This window comes from Triturus cristatus, chromosome 8 (assembly GCF_964204655.1).
Source record: "Triturus cristatus chromosome 8, aTriCri1.1, whole genome shotgun sequence".
NCBI classification, from domain to species: Eukaryota; Metazoa; Chordata; class Amphibia; order Caudata; family Salamandridae; genus Triturus; species Triturus cristatus.
The window spans coordinates 250,752,431-250,778,435 of NC_140591.1; the positions used below are offsets into that span (position 1 = coordinate 250,752,431).

General features: G+C 42.1%; 1 protein-coding gene across 1 annotated transcript; it reads right to left on the reverse strand.

Moving 5' to 3' along the window:
- Positions 1-9,555: 9,555 nt before the first annotated feature.
- On the reverse strand, positions 9,556-20,351 carry LOC146801932 (matrix metalloproteinase-18-like). Its single transcript, XM_085621454.1, has 10 exons — positions 19,969-20,351; positions 17,968-18,209; positions 17,724-17,872; positions 16,333-16,458; positions 14,374-14,535; positions 12,661-12,778; positions 12,422-12,555; positions 11,818-11,977; positions 10,862-10,965; positions 9,556-10,189 (listed from the first exon to the last, which is right to left on the reverse strand). The coding sequence occupies exons 1-10, from the start codon at positions 20,074-20,076 to the stop codon at positions 10,080-10,082; spliced, it is 1,413 nt and encodes a 470-aa protein (XP_085477580.1). The 5' UTR covers positions 20,077-20,351; the 3' UTR covers positions 9,556-10,079.
- Positions 20,352-26,005: the final 5,654 nt, after the last annotated feature.

Here is a 26,005-nt window from a genome sequence, read left to right on the forward strand (position 1 = left end):
ATTGCCGAATATTGCTCTAAATTTGTGTCAAATTTCTCAGATATTGTCAAAACTATGAGAGCATTATTAAAGAAAGGAGCAGAGTTTGAGTGGAATGAGGCGTGTGAATCAGCTTTCATTCTTGTTAAGGAATCATTGATTTGTGCACCTACTTTAGGTCACTTTGATGTCAGGATGAAGAGCACGTTAACAACTGATGCAAGCAATGTGAGGTTGGGAGCTGTGTTAACTCAGAAAATTGATAATGAAGAAAGAGTGATTGGGTATGCATCGCGTCTTCTACAAGGTGCTGAAAGGTCTTATTCTGCTATAGAAAAAGAAGCCTTGGCCTGCTGTTGGGCAATGAATCATTTTAGGTTTTACCTTTGGAGGTTACCCTTCACTCTTAGGACGGACCACAAGCCCTTATAACACATTTTTAAGGGAGCTAAGGGTCTTGAGGGGAATGTGACCCCACGAATTTCTAGGTGGTTGTTATCGGTAATGGATATGAATTTTACGAAAGATTTTGTCTGGGGAAAACAAATGTGGTAGCTGACTGTCTATCGCACATGCCTATTGTTGATGAGGATAAGATTTCCTTTATGGTAGAAGTGGACCCTTTGTCTACACTTATTGATGGAGAATTGTCATTGGGACATGAAGAATGGGATCAGGCATTGAGTACTGATGAAGTGTACAAAGAGTTAAAATGTGCGATAAGTGGTGGTTGGCAAGATGTTTCGTCTTTGAGTGAAGAATTGAAGCAGTACGTCAAGGTGAAAGATCTGTTGAGTGTTCAAGCTCATAAAGTCTTAAGATGCAATCGGATTGTTCCGCCTAAGGTACTACGAACAAGACTGATTAGGCTTGTGCATGAAGGACATTTAGGGCGGAGCATGAGCAAAAAATGATTAAGGCAATGTTTCTGGTGGCCTGAAATGGACAGGGAAGTGGAGGAGGTTGTCAACGATTGCTGTGCATGTAGCAACAGTGATAAGTGTAGAGTTGTTCGTGAACCACCGTTGGGGTGTGTAAAGGTTCCTGATCGACCTTGGGAGAAATTAGCTTTGGACTATTTGGGTCAAATTGAAAGGTTGGGTATAAGGAACGGATTTTTGATTGTTCTGGTAGACTACCTTAGTAAATGGTTTACTGTCAAACCTGTTGAAAATATTACATCCATGAAAGTGATCGAGTTTCTAAAGGAGGTGTTCTTAGAAGAGGGTATTCCTAAAACATTGGTCACTGATAATGGAGTGCAATTGGCGTCCAGTGTAATGTCTAAATTCCTTGCTGAGTTGTGGATCAAACATAATAGAGTGGCATTATTTAGGCCACAGGCCAATAGATTAGTTGAAAGAGTTAATTGAATAATTGTTGGCAACATTCAATTATCCCTGGCAAATGGATTAATGTGTAAAGATGAGTTGGATAAGATAATGTGGGCCCATAGAGTAACTCCTCATTCCGTCACTGGGGTTTCCGCGTTCATTGCTCTCAAGGGCAGGGAACCTGCAACCAAGGAGTCTCCTGTGTGGCTGCGGACAAAAAATCAAGTTTGGGTGGATCGTGAGTGTATTGCTGAGAGGGTCAAGGAGTTTTAAGAGCGCAACAAGCAGACCTACGATAGAAGGAAGTGTGTGAAGGATGTTGACATGTATTGTGGTGATTGGGTTGTTGCGAAGAGGATGGGTTTTGTCAGGAAAGGTGAGAGCAAGTACTCTCAGCCGCAGAGGGTATTTAAAACGATGGGTTCTGTGGTGAACTGAATGACGGAAGAGAGTGGAGTATAGGTAATCTGTGTAAGGTTTATATTCCAAATGCAAGGGAATAGTGGTTTTATTGCATTTGTGTTTCTACGTTTGTTTAGGTTTCCTTCATCAATTGTAATGAATATTGTATTGTGCCATTGTATTTATTCTTTTCTATTTTCGTTGTTTTTGTTTTCTTCAACAATTATATAGGTTCATTTGTAAGGGGGGGAGATGTGTGGAAATTGTCCTACTTTTATTATAAAATCCTATGGTGTAATGTGATGACATCACTGTAAATTCTGAAGTTGGAGTCAGTTATGAAGCTGGAGGTTACTATGAACCTGTACTATTATGCTTGAGAATAAACAAGCTTCTACCACTTACCAATCAAAGTGTGGTCACTACATATTTCTATAGAGTGAGCTTAGCCAAAATGAAGAGGTGAACGGTACATGGTCAAAGACAAGCACAAGGTTAGCGAGTAAGAGGAGAGTAAACAATGTCATGAATGGTTAATGTTTTGTGATGTAGTGTTCTTTAAAGAGGTGAGCCTTCAACTCTTTCCTTAATTGAAGCAGCATTTGGGTGGTCCTAAGGTAGTGATTCAGGCCTTAGTTATATCTACACTTGATTATGGTAATGTCTTATACTTGGAAACAGACCAGGCAGCCATGAGGTGCCTGCAGATGGTTCAGAATTCAGCGGCCAGACGGCTGTACCAACTTCCTAAACATGCCTCAGTTTCACAACTCTTTCTTGAACTGCACTGGCTGACATTCTATAACCCGATCCAATTTAAGGGTCTTTGCTATATGTTTACGGCCAAAGCTAGAACAGGGCCATACTACATCCAAGATCTAGTGACATCTTACATTCCATCGCCTCCCCTGAGGACTTACAACTTGGCTCTCTGCACTGTACCAAGATTCCATATAACCCAGATAGAAGGACGTTGTTTTGCAGTGCTTGGTCCGAAAATGTGTAATTCCCTTCCCAAATCCCTCAGGGGCAGTACCTCTCTTCTTGCGTTCCGCAAAGATTTGAAGACATGGCTGTTCTAAGTAGATAGTTCTTCTGTTTCATCATGCTAAGCGCCGGAAAACCTTTAGGGGTAGCTGTGCGCTTTAGAAAACTATAAATAAATAAATGGATACTTAGGTGTTTTCACAGATCGTGGGAACATAAAAGGAAAAAGCCTGCAGTCTTGTTTTTAATTTTTTACACTACATAATCTGCAGTCTGATGGTGTCCTAGCTGCGGGTGTGCTGAGATCCACCAGAAATTGTGAGTTTGTCTACAAGCTGATCAGGGATGCTGGTCATGCTAGCTTTGTGGGTGGGAGTGATGTACTTATATGTGGCAGCTTACATTTTGGTTGCTGAAATTCCCAACTGAGGGGCATCAGAATCATGGCTATATGTTCCACTTTTTAATGAGTTTTTGATGAGATTTACAAATAATGTTTTTCACAGCAACATATGTCCAATATGAAGAGTGAACCATTCCAAGATAGGATTATGCACATCCTATCCCTTTTGCAAAACTAGTCCTTTGTTTATGTTGTGTAATTTAATAGATATGGTTTCAGTTCATGGGACTGACTGGCGTCTGTGAACAAGGCTTGATAGATGAAATGCTTCAACAAGCTGGCATGGTGGATTGATTTTGAATGTAATCGACTACAATGGCGCCTGGTGTTGCCGTATATATAAATATATTACACAGGGGCGGTAGCCACAGTGTAGGTATAGTTAGGACCTAGTTGTCATAGAAAATAGATTTTTGGAATTGCTTATAACTTTGGTGCCATTTGACCAATCTTCACACAACTCCCCAAAAGAAGTTAATTCACATCAGCGGACAGACCTGGTTTCGCTTAGTATTCATTCAGGCATGCAACCCTAGCCTTTCACTCCTCTCTGTATCTCTACTGCCCTCTGCATTTTAAGCACAAGACATTCACTCGGCGTCCCACATCCAGCACTCAACTTTTTAAACATGCTAATGCCTCCTCAATCTTTAGCCCCAACATCTACTATATTTTTTAAAAACCACTACCGGGCAATTTCTCCAGCAGCACTGCCGACTGAACGGAGGGAGTCCAGGATGTGTCGGCGGTGAGGCAGCTACTCTGCGACGGCCACCAATTACTGGACTGCAACGGTCTAGCTTAGCACATAAATTAGAAATCTGGCGCCAACGCACAGCGGACACATGCAGCGGGCATTCCACACCAGTTTGTTGCCAGGAACCCTGCACCTCCGTACCCAGGTGCCTCTCTGTCACTCACTTTTTACTATAGCCATAAAGAATTAACTTAGTCTGAGATTTAAGCATTCAAATTGCACATCCCATCTCCCTATCACATTTAAGGGTTGTTTTTCTTGCCACTAATGCAAATTCACCTGCTCTCCTTCTAATCCTTTCGCACGATGGAGCAGGAACGATAATACTCCCTCTCATAATCAAGCCCACAAGGTCCTGGTAAGCCCACTCTTCCCACACCTGGGCTTTCTGATAAATCACTAAATTCCCCCTCCTCGCTCAAGTGTATGTACTTTAATGCTAGGTCAATCCCCAAACACTCAATAGAAATTTGTGATCTGCTTACCTCAACACAACTCGACCTATGTTTTAGTACGGAAACATGGCTGCATCCATCAGTCAGCACTACCCAGCATTCCTATAGCTTTCCCAGATAACTATAAACTAATCAGGCGAGACAAGGAACACAAAACTGGAGGAGGTATAGCTATAGCATTTAAAGACCACATTAGAGTCGACATACTGGACTCCCTACTCACAGATTGGATCGAAATGATCACATCTAAACTTCATCCCCCAAATGGCCTCCCCTGGAACAGGGCGCTTATTTATCGCCCCCATGGGCAAAATAAAGATTTCAGCTTCAACCGGACAGAGTGACTAGCACCTTTCACACTAGCCGCACAAAATGTTCTCCTGATTGCAGACTTTAACTATCACGTAGATGCAGCTACTGACACCGACATCTCTACTCTGTTAACTAATCTCGAAATGTTAAACCACCGCTCAGTCTGCTGGACATACTCTAGACCTCACCTTCTCTATGACCAACCACTCCCAATTCGACACCCCACTGCCACTAACTTGTACAGATCACTTCTTGCTCAGCTTTTGAATCTCAACAATGACTGGTCCTGACAGACCTAAGGCTGGGATCCAAGCCACTGCAAGACCATGGACACAGGTCACTTTAGATGCACTTCAAGCAGTGTTTCCCACATCCATTCCAGACAACTCCTATGACATAAATTCAGCGCTTGCACAGTTCATTAACTCTCTCTGAATTACATTTGAGATCATGGCTCCGCACAAACCACTGTCAAAAAAAGGTTTCAGACCCAGTGGCGGGCAGCATGGATCTGGGGTTGTGGGGAAGGAGGGTGAGGGGGTAAGGTGGTATAATTGTAAAGAAAAATTCACTTACCTCCTCGCCGCTCTGTCCCATGTTGTCTCTCCTCTGCTGAACAGGAAGTAGCCAGGCTCCCCTGAGCCAATCACAATGCTGCAATGCAGTGTTGTGATTGGTCTGAGCGTGGTCCCCGTGGTACGGCGCTCAGACGGGGAATAGGGGCCTGGGCAGGTTCTCCATGCAGCAGTGCCGGCCCGTGTAGGGCGTTTTACCGGGGCGGTGACGTGGCGCAGAGGAGGGGCAGGGTGGGGGGTTGCAAAATGCGGCATACGGCCGATTTCAGGTAAGTTACGAAAAAAATTAATAAAACGAATTTCGTTGCGCGCGCTGCAGTATTATTTTTTTTCGTAACTTACCTGAAATCGGCCGTATGCCGCATTTTGCAACCCTCCACCCTGCCCCTCCTCTGCGCCACGTCACCGCCCCGGTAAAACGCCCTACACGGGCCGGCACTGCCATGCAGGGTGTTATGCAGCCTGCATGGAGAACATGCTAAAGTGCGCATGACTGTTGGGCGGGCCAGAGAGGGCCGGTCAAAGCATCATGTGCACTTTAGTGTGTCCACCACTCCTCCTCTGCTCTGTCAGCAGAGCAGCACCACCTCACCCTCATGCTGCCACAGCAGGCAAGAATAAAATGATAATAACATCATGTTATTATCATTTTATTTTTACTTTCCTTTACTGCTGCACAGCAGCAGTGGGGCGACGCTCCTCCACATTAGTAGAGGACCCGCCACTGTTCAGACTTAGTGCCCCTGGTACACGGGCAAATTAAACACGGCTAAATCTTACTGTCAAAGGCTCAAGCGCAACTGGAGGGTATACAAAAATTCTATTGGCAGCCAACTATTCAAAGACGCCTCATGTGTCTACCATACCAATATATAGACAGCACGTAGACAACACATCACTCTACAAACTGGTCAGGCAGGCAATTCCTCTAAAGAACTATTCAAAATAGAAAAACCCTTTGTTAAACCACAGGCTTGTTTCTTGAACATCCTAGCCTCCCAACTATTCTGCGACACACTGGAAACTTATTTTCAAACAAAAATCAATACCATCTGCAATAACTTCCAAGTCACAGCTAACTTACCCACAGACAAAACACATCACTGTAATACAAGAGTATTATACAACTTCAAGCCTATTTCACAAACCCAAATGCAGGACCTACTTACTAAAGTAAAATCTGGATCTTTCGAAGACCCTTGTTCACCAAAAATCCTCACACGTCCTGCCCCACTGCTTTCCCCTAACATCACCTCACTATGTAACAAATCATTGACCCCAGCCACAGTCCCGAAACAATGGAAAGCTGTCCAAGTAACACCAATCCTGAAAAAGCCAAACGCAAATCCCAATGACCCCCTCGAACTGTAAGCCCATATCTTTCCTGTCCTTGTTAGTTAAAATGCCAGAGACCCATGTAAACAAACAACTCACAGCTTATCTTGAGAGCAACAGCCTGCTGGGCATATCTCAGTCAGGTTTTGGACCTGTACACAGCACTGAGACTGCTCTTCTTGCAGTAGTTGATACCATCAGACTTTCCCGGGATGATCAACACCCAGCCATGCTGGTTATGTTGGATCTGTCAGCTGTATTCAATACCCTCTGCACCCAATTTCGGTACAGCGCCTCCAACAGATAGGCATCCAAGGAAAAGCCCTGAACTGACTGGTAGACATTCTCAACGACAGGGCTTAAATGGTCTCCATGGGCACATTCCAGTCTAGGACTATTCCACTATGTGAAAGGAGTCCCTCAGGGCTCTTCCTTAAGCCCTACACTTTTTAATATCTATGTAGCCCCCCTTGCCCAAGTAATAAAATCCTTTTGGTTCGAAACATTTTCATATGCAGACGATACCCAATTAGTTATTATGTTTGGGCAGGATATCGAAAAGGTCAAACTGAGATTCTCCATCTGTATGAAGGAGAAAGCCATCTGGATGTCTTGTAACTGTCTCCAGCTATACTACTGTTTGCAAAGCACAGCGTTTTTGGACAGATGACTGGTGGCCAGCAGAGCTGGGTCCTGCTCCCCTATCCACTAGGATAGCAAAAAAACTAGGTATAATCTTGGTTGATCAGTTATCAATGCAAGACCAGATTACCTCAACATGCAGAACTTGCTTTGGCATTATGCGTCTGCTGAAATAAATCTTCAGATGGCTTCCCCAAGCTCACACAGAACACTCACCCAGGCTCTAGTCAATAGCCGCCTTGACTACGGCAATGCCCTGCTCCTTGCTTCCAAGGGAGCCCTGGTGTCAAAATTACAGGTCGTCCAAAACACTGCGGCACGACTCGTAAACAACCTGTCTCCAAGATCCTCGTCAACCCCCATACGCAGGACATTACACTGGCTACCTATTCGGAAGAGAGCCCTTTTCAAACTGCTCTGCCTCACTCATTAATTCCCTATTATGGTTATGCCCTAAATATCTCCAATCTAGGCTCACCTCTTACATACCAAGCAGAAACCTACAATCAAGCAACAAGCTTCTCCTACGTTCAAGACAAATTTACACCACTAAATAGGCTGGCCGAGCCTGCTCCTATCTGACCCCGTTCCACTGGAACATACTCCCTTTGTTCATTTGCACTTGCCCTAGCCCGTCAGATTTTAAAACATGTCTATTTTAACTGCTGCATTCCCACCTACACCTGCACCTGATGCGCTGAGATGTCCCTTCAGGGATGAGTTGCTCGCCATATCAAGATTTATTAACATAACACCTCAGCTCTTTCCTGGAAAGTTTGAGAGTGATCTGTCAAGCAGGGCTGAAAAAACAGGGGGATCCCAAAATGTGTAGGAAGTAGACATGCCTAATGAGAAACAAGCAAGCGTATCTGAAGTGGCTGTGTGGGTACTGGCATCCTGAGGAATGAACTCTAAATTTTCCGGCATATCTAAAACACATGCAGAAATGTACTCCCAGTTTACTGGGTAATGGGTAAACCAGAGTATGTCAAAGCTACATATATTATGCCAAAAGAAATGTATTTCGTATGCCCATTCAAGCAAGATTATGAACAGACCCAGTGTTTATAATTGTGGGTCCTGACATTCAATATGGACATCTGAGGCTCTCATATTTTTCTTGTTACTTTGTTATATCAAGGAGAAATATTTTTACTAATTTGAAAATAATTTGCATTGGCTCTGACACCATCCCTTTTGTCAGTTGTCACTATTTAACCCAACAGATATGACTGCAGACAGATGTCTGACCCCTTCAGTAATAAGCATTATACAGGTGTGCATTTTGAGCCTTCTCAGTGTTAAGCCGCTGTCCCATTCTACACATGGAAACATTGGCCCATGCAAGAGACGGAACATCTTAACGTCTTGAGTCCCTGCACCAGGGAACAGGGATGAAACGACCCACATGATTTTACCAATGTAAATATTACTTATATTATATGAAAACATTGGAAGGATACAGAGGGTGACTCATGTGCTGATCCCATTATTATTCAAGGTTCCCTACTCTAAAGCTCGTTGCCATTTAATTATCCTCTGGAATTTGGACAAAAATATCCTACCCAAAAACTTGGGAAATTATGATTATTGTAAATTGCAGAAAAGGCCTCCCTCCTGAAAGATGAGCTATCTAGTGATCAGATATACACTTCATTAATCAAATACATCAAGTAGGGCTCGATGACGACGGCCTTTTTAGCCGCAGAAAAGACTAAGGGCTTGGCGCCTTCACTTTTTCAGAAAAAAAATACTTTCATTGATTACATTATGTCTTTCATTTTTCAAGATGGTTATGGTCCTATTACAGAGAAAAAAGGGATGGGTTGAATGCTTAAATTAATCTAAGCCCTTGGCAGTAACTCTAGGCTGCATTCCAGTTCATTATTTTTGCCCACTGTGTCATTCCAGACAAAATCAGGCTTGGCCCTGATGCATTAGGAACAGCACAGCCCAAACTGCAAGATATTTCCCTTCTGATTGGGAAACAAACAACAGCTGACAGTGGGTGGCATATTTGGGCCTGGTGCTGTTTTATTTCTCTAGTACAGTGGCAATGAGAGGGCAAACCCAATCCACTACCTTGCAACACATTCACCTTGTCATACCACTGTGTTTAATGTATACCTCTCCCCCTCCAAGACACTCCACTATTTTGTGTCTAAGTTGGTGCTCTATAAATCCACATATTTACATACATGCATAAACAAAAATGCTCAAATAAAAACTGGATGCTGAAAGTTAACAAAGGATTGATGAAGATAAAAAAAATTAAAGAGCTGGAGATTACTTTCAACGTATTTGTTACATAGGTTTTTCGGGCCTTGTCTACATACGTGTTGCAGAGCAATTATTAATTGCAAGAGAGACAAAGTTGTGTGTTAAAATATAAATACTTTATTATATAATAACTTAGAACATATACACATTTTACAATAAAACTGCTTCAGAACTTGCATTATGTAGGTGGAGTGGAACATACTTAAACTGAATGGCTATGTACATATATATCTACAGTCAGCAGCCTTCAAGAAGTCAATACTTCATGTTGAGAGACGGTGATTGCAATGAGTTACCTCGGTTTGAGTATGGGTGGCAATATGTTGCTTGGGACATTCAAATTTTCATGGAAAAAATCCCTTCTTTAACAGTTTTTGGCTCTGTTTCACAGTTTATTTTTAAAGAGAACTTTTAAGATAATTTAAAAATGTAAACTCGCACAAGGCACTTTTTCACATAGACATATGTATGTGTTTCTATGCGCACGTGTGTGCACATGTGTGCATGTACGCATGCAATTGTGCATGGTGTGTGTGTAGAGCTGGTTGAATGTGTAAGAGCATGTGTGTGGTTAGTGACCATAGCAATTTGCTGTGACTCGATCTTCATTTCAGAACTTTATGCTTCTTGACATCCCAACCAGCTGTTGTTCCTTAAGACCCGCATCACTCTCTTAGACTTCATGCTGAATTCAAGCTGGTACTTTCCACTGAAGAAGTAGAGGGATCCTGCATTGAAAGATAAAAAATTATATTAGAGACTAGAATATATTACGGACTGAAGCATCAGGCAATCTCTCTATATCTTGGGAGTCGTTCAGTTAAGTTAAATTCAGTTCATAAGTTTACTTTAGTTTAGTTTCCCTAAGTTCAATTTAGTTCAGGTTGTGTGCAAATACGAAAGCTTAAACCTTCTGCAAGTATCCAAGTACTGACTTGGTGCATTAACTACAGGGGGAACATACAGTTTAACGGTAACATTGACTTGAGGATAACAATGAACACATAGACATGTTGCTACTTTTCCAGAACCGTATGTGATTGTCTTTATTTTCACGCACTATACGAAATTGCAAATTCTTGTGCCTATCTCAGATGAGGAGATGCCATGTTTGTTAGCCTTCCTGAACTTAAAGGGCGAGTAATTCTTTAGGTGATGCACAAGTTAGTTACAGCTTAGATGCTAGTGGTTTTCGCAAACTCAATTTTTCTACTGTACCAACTGGTTTTGTGTTATTCCGGTTTTTGTATAAATGATCTTATAGCATTTCATATTTCCTTAGATCCGAAAAAGCCATATAGCACAATTTAATTTTTAGCATGAAAGATTACTCTGTCTGCATATCATAACTTACACAGGAAGATGCATAAGGGGAAATCACATAAGGAATAAACTCTTACCATTTGATAGAAATACAGCGTGGACCTTCTGGCCAATTCCTGGAAAGTCATTTACTGTCTGTTTCGGGAAACCTTGGTCCATGGTACGGCTACTTTCATCATAACTGAACAGAGAAGATTGAAAATAAGATTTTAATAAACAAAATCAATATATTGATACAGAACCATTTCTCGGACAGTGAAATCGCTAGCAGCTCATTATTTGACGTAGAACTGTTTGTTCTTTACAGAACATTAAATGTGGCAAAATGCACCTCAATTTCAGGTTATTATTACCTTGGTTATTCCCCCCGTGGAAGCATATGGTAAACTCTTTCTTGGAAGGCAAAGGTTTGGGGACCACTACCCCTATATTTAAAGGAGTTTAGAAGGGAACTTGTCACTTGGAAAAATACACAAGCGAACAATACTAACCAATGCGTAATGTGCATTTGCTGGAAAATTCTCGAGAATCTGTAATAGAACTCATGAAAAGCTATGATTTTTGGACATTTCCATGAGCACTCCAAGCAATATTTTAATCTCATAAAAGAAGTAAATCTATTCTAAACAGAGAAATATTTGTATAAGGAGTGTATTCATGATTTTTATAGAGATGTGTGAGAGTCTGGTCTGAGAAACTATTCAGATTTGGTCTGTGCTATAAAAATGCACTATTTTTCATAATTCCCTGTTTTGTACATATGTTATTGTACTACTTTTTTGGGGAAGGGGTATATATTACCAGAGTCAGTCTTCTTGGTGATATACATTTTCTCACAATACTGCAAATTAGGCTGTCTTTGTGACTATTGTTACCACCCCTTTTACTCTATTCATATTCAGTACTAGAGCAAATGTGTCCTGCAAAACTTTTGAAATATGTTTATTTAGTACTGTGAATTGGACAGATTCACATATGCAAAACCTATATGTCTGCCCTACAGGTATATAAACACAATTTTATGGGTTCATACCTCCAGTACTTGTTTCCTACAAAGAAGAATGTTTTCCCAGTTTCTTCATTATGAACTGCAGCATCAATTTTCTTTACAGTTGTTGGGAATCCCAGAGTATTGATATTTTTTGGATAGCCCTGCACAACATCGTAGCCATTGAGTGCCCAGTACTTCAATCCTGTAAAGAAAGGAGAATACACATAACCATTGCAATATTGGAGATTAAATAGCTGACTGCACAAATTAATTCTATCAAACACATTAAAGACTTGTTAGGCAAATCTGCAAGAAAAGAGCCCTTAAACTTCACAAGAAAGCAATAAATGTCATCATGGTATACCTTCCCTATACTGCAGGTCTTACATAGCATGACAAAAATATTGCATCCATCATATTGACGTAAAAACTCAATTGTAAGATGTCTTGGTAAGAAATGTGAAGTTATGAATAGTATTTGCATACCTAACTTGACAATGTGGTGGTAAGCAATGTAGTAAATGCAATATTTGTTGTAGACCAATACTACCTACTTCCATTTAGTAAGATACAATCATCATTCCATCTTTTACTAAAGCTGATAATGTCACAAGAGAGAGGAACATAAACGTATATCTGGCCTTACCTTTAAAAATGAGAACTTCATCTTTTTCAGGATTTTCATAGGCAGCGTCAATATCAGAAGGCAGAGATGACCAGAAAGATTTGATAAAATGAAGTTCAGCCTCTGGGTATTGTGCATGACGGCGCCAGAAGAACCTAATTTAAAAACAATGTCATGGTTGGATGTAAGAAATGTAAATGTACATCGGTAGACCACAGACATTATTAGAACTAGCAGTTTTTGCTAATTGTGTGACATACCTTTCTTTGAAGAACAACATTTCTCCACGCAGTGTAACAACAGCATCGAAGATCACCTTCGTATCACAGATTGATGGGGTAGTGGGACCTGTTGGTTGAACTGGATTTTCTGATTCTCCTGAAACAGTCAGTTAAACATAAGTGTGAACTAAGTGGTGTACTGTACTTTTTCCATTGTATATTATGAGATGGTGTTGGCAGACACCTAAAAGTATTTTTTGTGTCATACTTTTTTTTGAGCTGTAACAACATCAATGTGTCTGTTCATCTCTCTAACCATGACTATTGATTTGTTACTGGGGGTTGGCTCTGAAAGTACATTTTTAGGTTATTAAAAGAAGCATATAGGCTCCTAATCAATAGACGCCTATACGCTTAACCAATCATATTCAATTATAAGTGTTTTTGTTGTGCAAATATATGAAATCATTTTCAAGTCTAGGTAGCAGATGCACATCTTCCTGAAAAAAATTACTTGATTCATGCTGGCTTATAATATAATTAATGGTTTTGACTGGTGTACTATGCGTACCATGTTCTGGGTGGATTTTAGCTAGCCTTTCCATTTAACAAGTACAATGTACATTACTTGTTCCCTAAACAATAAGTTTAATAGATTATTTTACATTTCTATATAACGCCAAGAGAATCATCATCAGTGCTCTTTTGGATATCATGATGGAAAGACTGGGCAACGGAAATGAAGAATATAGTAGTGAATATTTATATCCCTTTCACCAGTGATGTTCACTATTTCATGTTTTCCCATTATTTCCCCCACTTACCCAAGAAACACTATTGTGAAATGCAATTCTATTAGAAATGTGTCCTCGAATTGCAGGTCAGACAAACGTTTGTCAACAGGATATATTGTAGCAGTATTAGATCACTAAATTACCACATTAACACAGAGTGTGCAATGCTATTTGCAACCATTGCAGAGGGCCAAATGGACTTTGGAAATTTTGTATCCCTCTCTGTGGACACTGGAATGAGTAACAGTGTTATAAACACAGTTAGGAGGTTCAGGGATTACAAAATTTAAAAAAAAGTATGTGTGAACTAAGCAACTGCTAGTAATAATGACTTCTACACGGTTTAAGCATCAAAATTAGTGTAGCTGCTTCATTCAAATTAACTGTGTGAACCACACCGGCAGAGCATGCATGTAGACCATCTTCTGTTTAGTGAACTCTTTAACAGCTAACTATACGTGCTTATGTTTTACTACCAAATAGTCAAAACATGTTTATAAATATGCACAAACCAACATTCATTGGCAATGATAACAACCATAGAATGTAAATTACCAAAATATCATGAGAAAATTAAGGTGATACAAAGTATTGTGGACTTATAGAGAGCCAAAACAATTTGAATTTAAGTATACATAGGTAAGAACAGGTTTACTCAATTTAACTCCACACGTGAACACTGACAATATATATCTTTGAGGTATGCGGATGTTGAGCTAAGAAGAGTGAATCTATACTTTTGTATACTTATTTCCACAATATTTTGTTTCACAATATTTGCTTCCTCGATAGTCTGGCATACAACTATACACCGACACTTAATTGATAACAAGCATGAAACATGTTACACAATAAATGCATGAAGTGAAAACATTTAACGCTCCTAACATAAGAGAACATTGGCTTTTTACAGACTTATCATTGCAAAGGGAACTTGTGAAGGAGAATTTTGACTCACCATAGAGGGACTGGATTCCATTAATATCATCCTGGGGAAGCCTGAACTCGTCAGGGTCGGTGCTGGAGTAGGTTGGGTACATCAGAGCACCAGCGTCATTGGAATGAGAGAGACCGAGAGAGTGACCAAACTCATGAGCAGCCACGAGGAACAGGTTATATCCTATGAAAGTAAGACACAGGTCAGGTGATGGAGAAACATGTCTTGGAATTTTATTCTCAAGGTTACTAGGTGAGATATACAAACCATATCACTATGTATCATCATTTTACATTATGTTGATCATGCCAGAAGGGATACGATTCGCAGAATTATCTAGATAGTAAACTCTATTTTTTTCTAAGAGTTACTGCAGATGATTTCCTTGCTTGACTATAAATAAATGCTCACCACCAATCCTGCCCACAAAAAACAAGCAAATAATGTATATGAATGAACTTTATAATTGAGTGTAAAATGAAGTATGTATATTGTATTGTATTGTAATTGCAATTACATAGCGCTTACTACCCCCCTGATGAGGCGTTGAAGCACTTTTTCGGCAAGTAGCACAACTACTCCGGAACCCATGAAGGATTAGTGTTGAGTTAGTATAGTGAAATATGAAAGTAATTTGAGTGATGGATAGGTTAGTCAGTTATTTGGATTCAGAAAAATAGCAAAGGGATAGAAGAGGGAAAAAGGTTTGCAATTATATAGCGCTTGCTACCGCTGATTGGGTGTTAAAGCGCTTTTTTCGACTAGTAGCACACTACTCCGGAACCAATAAAGGATTAGTGGTAAATTAGTATAGCGAAATATGAAAGTAGTTTGAGTAGTGGATATTAGTCTGTTATTTGGATTGAGAAGGATAGCGGAGGGATAGAAGAGGGGAAATGTTTAGCATTTATATAGCGCTTGTTACCCCTAATGGGGTGTTGAAGCACTTTCTTGGCGAGTAGCACGCTACTCCGGAACCCATAAGGATTACCAGTGAATAAGTATAGTGAAATATGAAAGTAATTTAAGTGGTGGATATTAGTAAGTTATTTGGATTGAGAAGGATAGCGGAGGGATAGAAGAGGGAAAATAGGTTAGAATTTATATATAGTGCTTGTTACCCCTAATAGGGTGTTGAAGCCCTTTCTTGGTGAGTAGCACGCTACTCCGGAACCCATAAGGATTAGTGATGAATTAGTATAGTGAAATATGAAAGTAATTTGAGTGGTGGATATTAATCAGTTATTTGGATTGAGAAGGATAGTTGAGGGATAGAAGAGGGAAAATGCTTTGCCCAATAAGTTCAATATGGTATTCAGCACCTTTCATACATGTGGGCAGGGGCCACTGCTTTCAATAGGCAGAATCTTGAGTGAGTCATGACACCCCTCCACTCCCTCAACAAGAGTAGTAAACATCAAACAAACTCTGAGCAGATCTGCAAGTATAGTTTTATGTAAAATGTATTTATACAGCGCGTACTTCCCCAGACGAGGTGTTGGATCTGTAAACGTTTTAATCAATGTTATTAATCAGAACCTGAGTAAAGAGAATAAAATCTGTCCAGTGGAATAAAACCTGGTAAACAGACTTGTAAAAAGATCTGGATATTTTCAATGGCAAGGTGACAGTGATGTGGACATTGTGAGGTGGGTCGCAGTGATTTCTCAAATTAGTTAGACTGACCTATGATATGAATATAGAATTTGTCTTTTGAAGTAAAAAAGGTGTGAATGTAGCTTTATTTGTACAATTGTGTGGAATGATGAGCATTATTGAGCAAAAATATTTGATTTAATCATAAATGTGATAATGCTTCCTAATGTTGTATTGCAAACAGCTTTATAGAATACAATTACTTTCACACTTTCTAATTGATAGTTTAAGTAGATGAGCAAGTCATCTTTTTTAAGATAAAAATTAAAATATAGTCTCTCAGAGAACATTTTGCAGTGTAGACCATGCTTAGTTTGTACCTACTTTCTGATCCCTTTGTCCACCTTTCATCTTCATCGAAGTGTGCATCTCCACCAATGCCTTTGCCGGGTTCAAAGGCGTGAGCCAAAAGTCCATCGGGTCCATCAAAGGGAGAATTATCAGCATGATCTACAGAATTTAAATGATTTTAGTGACATGAGCTGAGCATTTACAGAAGTACAAAATACGTTTTTATTACAAACCATATCTGAGTGGTCCTTTTCTAGCCACGCTATGCACTCTATAAACATTTGGGCCTTATTTATTCTTGAGTACCATATCACACAAATTACTCTACTTAGCTGTGTGCCAGATTATCAAAAGGCCTGTGGGAAATCAGAAATGTACTCTGATCTGCTCCGATTCAGAAAGAATCCCAGAAGGACTGTTAGAAAATTACAATAGTAGATTTCCAGGACATGCATTTTATGTACACATGCAGAATTTCCAACAAGTGGAACAGTCTGCTTGTAGAAATAAGAGGCAAATGGCTATTCAGCCATTTAACTGTTATTTTAAACTTAAGGAAAATATGTTTTTTATGAAGAAATCCCATCCTCAGATCTCATTTAAATAGGAAGGGGTGCCTCCCCATTCTCACTCTGCAAATGCACTTAAATAATATGAATACATGGTTAATGAGTGATTGTATCTGCTTTGTGGAAAATCCAACAACTTGTGGTCTGTAAAACAACATTCCCTTAACCTCTGCTGAATTAATGACCCCCTTATGTGTCTGAGAATATTAAATATGAATTGTGTACAAAGCCTTGCATGTTAAGCCCCACCCAGTCCGTAACCTTAACCCTGTGAACATGTTCTTGAACAGGAGGTAGTGTGTGGGTTTGAGCAACTTGTGTCTGGAGAGAAGCATGAATCCTTGGGTTGAGGGTTTACCACAATCAGTTTTGTGTGGCAACAGCTGTCAGAGGGGCTTTCAACTGCCATTTTTAAAGGATGAACAAAGAATAAACAACGTGTATGTTACAGTATTGTTTACTCTAAAGACCACAGTGATAGCGAGGATATTGATTCACCAAAATCCCTGGGGTAACAGAAGTAATATCACACACTATTTAATCTCTAATGGCATCATCACAAGGTTGTCCCTTTGTTCTACCTTCTGCAACTTCATTGTCTTCGATTTGTTGCTAAAGCTCTAAAGGAAGGAGATTGACCAGGAACTACAGAAAGTAACCATAGCTCTAAGAGCGCTGCCTACTTTCTGTTCCTTCTTCTGCATGTATGATCTCTGAGACCAGGGGTATCAATACTGAGCCATGGCTGAGCCCACTGGTACCAAGGGCAACATAGGGATAGCAGTTGTTTTCACTGGCAAATCCTAAATGATGTCAATGAATGGGATTTCTTTGGCTCACAATTCTTTAACCTACCTCCCGCTGCAAAAGAGATCATGATATCTGCGGTGCCCTCGTACAGCCTGGTGAACTTCAGCGGGGTCACCTCAGCCCAGACATTGAGCGCTCGATGAATGGCCGCGTCCACATCAGCCTGTGCCATGTCAGGAGTGTAGTTTACGATCCTTGGAAAGAAAGCCAAGGAGAGTATTAGCCCTGCCATGCCTGTGGAATATGTAGCATAGTTCCTAATTCTTGGATTACTTTATTGCAACTGTACCTGTAAGTTATGTCTGTAGTTTTCCAAACTGGGCGGCCTGGGGTGATACTGTAGCGTGCGACGTCGCTCACCCCACACCTGGGCTTCTCCATCACTTCCAAGGTCTCAGAGTCCAGCCTTCCAGTCACTTCCAGCCCAAAGAATTGCTGCATTTCACGGAGCTTCTCTGAGAAAGGACTGCCATTCTTCCTGTTGAATTGCTTCTTCTCAGTGTCCAGGTCGTAGAATCTTTTCAGATATGCCTGGAAAAAGAAAGAGGCCACGCGATTGAAAGCCCCACCCATGACATCGGGTACCAATTGTAAAATGACACAAACTGAGACGGTCTGTTATGACTGCATTTTAAACCCCAGGAGAACGAGGAAGACAGAAAACTAAGTGCAAGATTGTGCTGTTAATCACAAAATTAATATACAATTTGAAAACCTGTGAGCCTGCAATATCCAGAAAAAAATCTAGTTCACATAGACCTAACTACATTTTTTTGTGACCTCACTGCTCATCTGTAATAAGAACATGGCCTTGCTATTCTAAAAGACCATCACACTGACAACCCGCAAATCACTCTTCAGTCTTTGCCTCCAAACAGTTACTGTTAAATGATGAGGGACAACACGCCGCGCATGCTTGGATCGAGGGAGCTATTGAAAATGCGACTGGCCTCGGTGGAACGTTCATCAATAGGATGTACTGCTACAACGATACATAGCCAAGATATATTACACGGGAGCCTGTAATCGCAGTATAAAAACAGGTCTCTAATTTCATTATTACTGCAGAGTTGTCATATTCATAGTCACCTGTGATAATGAAATGACATAGCTGCTCAATTGTAATAACTTATTAAATTTGAGGTTTTGTTGTCATAATCAGCGGCGGCTCCACCATGGTTTATCATCATTTTATTTTGTGTCCCGCAGTCTTGGGGGCGGGGCCAGGGGAACAACAGGCACCCCTGCGGAGTAGCATGCACTGTCATCAGTGCACATGACAGTTTGGTTGACCATCTCAGGCCGGCCAAATCGTCATGCGCACTTCGCATGTTCTCCACGCAGGCTGCATTACACGTTATTACATAGCAAGTAACATTAGATTTCTCTGACCTTATAAAACCAATGGGCTCTTGGTGTCATATCATCAGAGAACTCGTCTCTGACCAGCAATATACAGGTGCTTGGTACTGTTTTAGGGATTTTATGCAGTGTATAGTTACTGCCTAAGGAAAAAGTAGACAGTACAGTATAACTTCTAATTATGGGCACACCGTATATTAAAATATTATTGATGAGCATGCGAATAAATAACGAACACAAAAATCACTACTGGAAATGTATTGGGCTCTTCTCTGTAGACCAATATAATTCAATACGTTCAAAAATGCAGTTATTGTGCACTAAATAGAAATGGAACCAATGTTAAGTTTCTTGGAAATAATGGCTTTTCACGAATGGAATTCATATGTCTCAGATATCGGCATATTTCATTGGTAAGCTCCCAGAAATGCTATCCACACATTTTTTAAAGGAGCAGGTCAAAGTTATCCGAATATACAAGGCGAAATGACAGCCACACTCTCTCCTGTCAAATGTGGGAAGGGTTCATAGGATTTCTGATTTGCTGTGTAAACTGCTAATTCTCGGTGCTTAGCTATCAATGGTGCAGATGGTGCAGTGGCGCCAAGACCCTGAATTCTGCTTGTATTTCACCACCTTAATAGGATCATGGGGGTTACTTTCCTAGCTTGCATTAAGAGCCATGGATAGCATCCTCGCTTCCCCAATCCTTGCACTGAGGCCCCGGCAGAGGGGGGCGTTGCAGGTACTTGTAGGCTTGTAGGTACCTATTTTGAGTGCAGCAGGTGCAGTAACACCAGGGCCTAGATGGAGGACGCCACCACTACACGCCAAGTAGACCTTTCGCTGCCCACACGTAGAGCCTGAGAGGGGGTAAAGGAGCCCATTGCAGCCCCCTGAAACGCACTGAACGGGATAAAGCGCTCACCTCAGCACGCTGGGTATCGCTCTCTTCGGAGCCCGAGTCCGACGCTGCGGGGAAGGCGCGGGAGCCGGCTGCGCAGAGCAGCAGCAGCAGACACGGGAGGCTCTGCATGCTTGGAGTCGCTTCTGACAGGCGTCGAGCAGTCAGTCAGCTGTCCTGTGGAGAAGTCTCTCCGATCCCTACTTCTTCGAGTCTGGCCTCTCCTCTATTTATACGGATTCGCCGTACCTGCCTGACTCATCTGGCAGCGGGCCCCTGACTCACAGACGCCACTTCCGCTCATTACGCTAGGGCCCAGGATAAACACAAACAGTGTTTCCCCTCATCGTTTTGCTCGGACAAGCGACACAACCTGCGCGCGTGTAGTAACATCCCCTCGGCCCATCCCTACTTTTTTTTTATTTTACATTTTGCAACTTTTTGTCCCTTTTATTCCAGGAAACGGTGTGTTTGGTTTCCAAACTGCAGATGCCACCGATGCAGAAAATGAAGTGGTGTAACCACTGCTCTTCCCCACAATAAAAAACAATTCGAGTATTGTGTGGCGCATACGGTGCTCGTTACGCAGGGCATTTCCCCAATGTCTGTCTGTGATAAACGTAACAGAGCAGTCTGTGTTTGATTACCGACCACATAAACCGCACTCCTAAGGACCAGTGCGCGAGGGGCAAGTGCAATATGTTTCTGCCAGGACTCTGTATTTCAATTTTTTTATTAGGATCGGTGGAGAGACTTGTAGAATGTTCTGCAAATTTAGAACACGTTCTGACATGGCACACTCCTAGAACAATAATAACATGAAATATGTTTATATTCAAAACGTGCTGCAACAGTAATAGGCCATCATCATTAGGGGCCTGAAATCCACCATGGGAGAGGCTAGCGGCCACATTAGGAATCACAAATGTTGCAGTGCTACTGCTTAATTTGAGCAGGTGGTTTCCGGTGCTCGGCACCCGCACTTTTCAAGAGCACCAGTTAAGGTCACGTTCATTTATTGTCGGCATGGGGCGATTAAAGTGATTTGCACAGAATCACGGGATGTTGAGCTAGCGACGAGACTGGAGAATGCCCCTTCCCCACCCTGAAGTCGGCAACTCTGGCCATTACACCACATCCTCTACCCACTTTCCTGGTTCTGTTTTAGCCCGTGCTAACAGGAGAAATGGGCCGGTGCAAGCTTCCTGACAAAAGCTCCTCCACTTTGACTTAAAAAAAAAAATGTACAAATTAACCAGTGTCCCTACGCCACCTGTGTTGTTAGATGTGGTAACAGTGCATTTTTTACCTGTACACATCTCAGCATCCTATTTTGTTTTTGGTTAAAAACGAAAAATGCTTCTGTTTTTTTTGTATGTCTACTGTATCGTCATGCCGCAGTGCCGCGGTGGACAGTTCATAATGCACATTTCAGGGAAACGTCCCAGCCGACATTGTGGGTGAAGTCTAAATTCGACAGGTGGGTTGCCGCAGAAATGGCTGAGGTGAAACCTCCACTGCTTTAGTGGGTTTGGCAACCAGCCCACCAGAAGCTTACTAGCCTCCTTTGCATCCATGACTGACACGCAGAGGGGTTGTTCTTCAATCCCCGATGTTCTCCCAGGACATGGCTTCCCTCTAGACCTGAGGAAGCCAGCTTCCTTATGTACCTGGTGAGGCGCTCTGCCTGCTGCTAAACCTCAACTTTGGGGTTTAATTGTCGCTGAACAATGACCTCTGTACCAGATTCGTAGTCATGGTTTCTTTGTAGGCTGTATCATTTTGTTGAGCTTCCTCTTATAATGCCTTGCTGCTACTATTGAAAAAAGTGTTTAACTCCATAAATCCTTTAAGTATGAGGTCAACTGAAGTGTTTTTGCCCTATCCCAATGCAAATCCTATTGGAATTTCCTAAATGTTTTCAGAATTTTCCAGCGTTTCCAAAAGGTATGTGTTTAGTTCTATTTACCTTCCAATAACTGTTGGCCCTTTTAATTTACATTAAAAGCTTTAAAACTATTTTTTTGTTTTGCTTATTTTTTTCCTGATTTTCTTGTGTGCTTATCAATGCAGTTTGAGTACTTTTATAAACATGGGTTTTATACTTTACTTTTTTTAGTCATCTAAGGGTGTTACTTTTGGAATTGTTGATTCTTGCTTCAATCCAGTGCCTCGCAATAAGGATGTTCTGATATCATAAATGTTACTAAAGATTGATAACTTAGGGGCATTTTGGCTTTCCTCTGTTGGGAATTCTCTTAGGAGCCAATATAAATCCTGCTTCAATGTCCCTAGGCAATCTATTAGCTTTTCCTTACTACTGGGATTTCTTACAGGGATCGCGTACACAAAGCCACAGATCTGACACACCCCACTAGGCAAAGAAAATGAGTAATGGAAGGAGCAGTGCTCGACAAGCATAGCTTTTTTGTTGAAACAGGATGTCAATGACAAGATTGCAAATGTTTCATAGATGGTAAATAAAGAGAACCGATTCTGTGGAAGGCTTTTGAATTAATCGAAGGGATTTACCCAACTATCAGACAGAAGGAAAGGCCAGAGGGTTGCACTTGAGCAGGTGGAAGCTCAAAGTAAGCCTTCCAAATATAAAGCCCAATGGGGGATTGGGTCAAGATTGTAAAAGGTTGAGAGTCCAGAGATGGTTGATCTGGTAAGCACAGGAAACTGTACATGGAGGAATCTTTGGACTCAGCTGAAAAGACGCAAATGTGCTGCTGGAGTGAGTGAGAGAAGAGCAGGATGGGGCGTTGTCAGGTTGAATGCAAAACACAGTGCAGTGGTATAGAGGATGCTCAGGTGTCTCTGGAGGTAGTGTAGTAAAAAATAGCTAAAGGAGGGGGCGAGAGCAGGACAGCTGTAGGACGTTGACCAGACGTTGCGGGTACTAGTGGGCAGTGGTCTCATGGACACCAGTTTGCCTCCTTAATACCACTTTGCCAATAGGAAACTTTTTGTGTTATTGCATGCCCTGTTCCTTTATGGCACAGGGTTCACAATGCGGGCACACTACAAATTCAAATGCTGAAATGGAGGTCGACTGTACTGTGCAGACCTGCGTCCAAGCATTCACTGCTGTGAACAATGGTGTGCATGGTCAACTCTGTCCTGATTTATTTTAAAGAGATGGCCACTGTGTGCCTTGTTGAGCACAGTCTTGTGCATAAGGGAAGGAATAACAAATACTTGACAGCACAAACATGAGGGTGCTTGCAGGCCAATTCAAAGATTTAGCCTCAAAGAAGTAGGCTCTTCATAACCCTGGACTGCCTAGGCACATAGTGCCCCTCCCATTGTCAAAGAGGCTTTGAGGGCAAAAGGTGGTCTCCATGAGGACACTGCCTACTCTTCACAATGCTCATAGTCTAGAGATGCTGAGTGTTGGAAAGTGCCCCTTTTTGACATGGTCACACCCACTTTTCACCTAGTATCCTATGCAATTTTGACAGAAGTGCATTGAGTTCCTACTATCCAGGTCCCCAGTGCCAGATCTCTTTCTCTAAAACTGTACAATTGCCCCCCCCAACTGGCAGTACCTTTAGCACCTCCAGTAAGCCCCTAGTAAATGGTACCCTGGTAGCTAAGGCAGGTAAGCTAAAGAAGGTCTCTAAGGGCTGCAGCATGTATTGTGCAACCCTAAGAGACCCCTGAGCACCAAACATGCAAACTGCCATTGCAGGATGCGCGCCATGCGGCAGAGAAAAGTGAAGATGCAACATGGCACACCTCCTGTGTGCCATACCTGCAGACATTGCATGCAGTATAGATACGTCGCTCCTACAGCAGGCTTTACAGCCCTAAGGCAGGGTGCACTATAGTACATGTGTGGATATATTTGCATGAGCACATATGCCCCTGTGATGTCTAAGTCAATTCTTATATATTACAAATGAACAGGGAAGCCATTTTGAGTACTTGTGCTGAACACTGGTATTTACGAGCTCCTCAGCTACATGATGGCTTCATTGGACCTAGAGATGTTTGGTATTAAACATCTTGTATTAATAAGCCAACCCTGATTTCAGTGATAGATTTATTAATACATGCACTCAGATGGCACCTAGAGGTGCCCCCTGAAAATCTACCAAATGCCCGGGAACTGACTGATTGGTGCAGACCATCCTGCCACCAAAGACAGCCTGCAGATGAGAGCCTGCGCTCTCTGAGGGCACAAACAATGCATGCTCTAGCCAGAGGTGTTGTCACCTCCTCCAAGCAGGATAGCCCAGTAATCAGCGTATCAAGGCAGGAGGCTTCAAAGGCCTCTGCCACCTTTGATATGCGACCAAAGGCTTCCTCAGACAGGGGAAATGCACCCCCTGGCCGGGCCCATTCAGCACCAGGACAGGTGGGAAAATGAGCTAGTCAGGAGGCCTGTTCCCCTCTCAGGCTAGTACCACCCTTAAGGTTGGCTACCTGAGTAAAACAACTTTTAGAATTCCACCATCTTAGTTTTGGCAGAATTAGACTCTCTAGGTCAGAGTTATAACCACTTCTCACAGGAAGTGGTCATATAGAGGGTATAGACACTCTAAAGGTAAATAGCCCATTGGCTACTTCCTGTCACTCCATGTAACACCCCTAATAGAGTATTTAGGCGGTACACCTGACACCAGTAACATGGATTCAATGGATCAAGAAGAGAGGACTTTGGTGCCAAACCCTGCCCGCCAGGACCAAGTCTCGACAGTCGTGACCAGTGATTCGTCCCTTGGGAAACTGCAAGCCTTTTACAAATTGCCAAGCAATCTCCCTTGGAGTAGAGCTACTCCCCTGCAGTACGTAGGCAACGAAACGCAAAGTCTGGTCTACCTAGTTGCTGCTCTCCAGCCAGCCTGACACAGCAGCCCCCAGGAAGAGGGTCCTGTGCTCCTGAACGTCAGATCTATCCTCCCACCAAGTGAGAGGACACTAGGACCAAATGGAGCTGCACAGGACCAATACCCTGGATACCGTACTGCTTGCAACAAACAGAGCCCTTATGACTCAAGTCAGGACTCCCACTTGACCAAGACTTAGCAGCCATCGAGGGACCTCAGCACCGCAGAGACCCACCTCTAGAGTGGCCCAGCTGCCCTGAATTTGCACCCTCAAATGGTGAGACCGACAACCGCAAGGCCCTAGGATGCACGGAGCCCAGACAACCTTTCCACTCTGCTCCCAAGCACAACAGCCCAGGTACAGACACACCGGCTGTTCCCTCTTGTTCCCAAGACCCTTGTGACCCAAGCCCCTTGTTGGGAGCGCCCAGACTTGTCCCCAAGTTCCCCTCTGCATCCTATTTTTAGGTAGCCAACCTTTCCACCAGTGTAGCGTGCACAGCTACAAACCCGACCAGCATCTCTGCACCTGGATGCCCCAGCGCAGGTAACAAGCAACTGCTCGTGGTAATTTGGACCCAGGCCACCTATGTCCCTAAGTCCTGAAGAAGACCTCCAGAAACCAATCGTAAATAACTGTATGCACATATGCCTTTTCTCCCATAGGGAAGCATTGTTGCACAAAGACGCATTGAATTGAACTATTTTACGTACCTGTAAAAAATCATTTTTAAAAAAGTAGTTGCTTGGTAACAAAGTTCTTGGTATCAACATTTATATAAAAATATGAGTTATTTTTTAAATTGGTCCCAAAATTATTCCTGATTGCGTCTTATTTATTGCCTCTGTGAGTAGAATAAATGTTTAGCACTACCCTCTGATAAGCCTAACTCCTCACCCACACTACCACAAAAGAGAGTATTTGGGTTATCATTTGTTCCTCTGTAAACAGATTAGGGTTTGTCTGGAATCTTTGCACAGTGTGCCTCTGTGCCTCGTTTTGGTCCACTATCTAAAGAGCCAGTTTCCAACACCGAGGGTAAGCTCGTACAAATCGAACATTTCCTGAAAATGACTACCACTTGGTAAATAGACTCTGATGAAATGTGTACAGGGAAAATAAGTCTAGATCTGGAGTTTTTCACCTCTGGAAAAGGGGAAACATGTAGATTTACCATGCAGTAAAACCAGAACTGCATGTTATCCCTCATTGCAACCAACAA

Bases quoted from the DNA above. Each gene is read 5' to 3' on its own strand.
- LOC146801932 (XM_085621454.1), bottom strand. From the start codon at position 20,076: ATGCAGAGCCTCCCGTGTCTGCTGCTGCTGCTCTGCGCAGCCGGCTCC. The intron at 17,873-17,967 runs GTACAGTTGCAA...TTTCTTTCCAAG, and splicing joins ACTACAGACATAACTTACAG to GATCGTAAACTACACTCCTG. The intron at 10,966-11,817 runs GTATGAACCCAT...TTCTCTGTTCAG, and splicing joins GTAGGAAACAAGTACTGGAG to TTATGATGAAAGTAGCCGTA.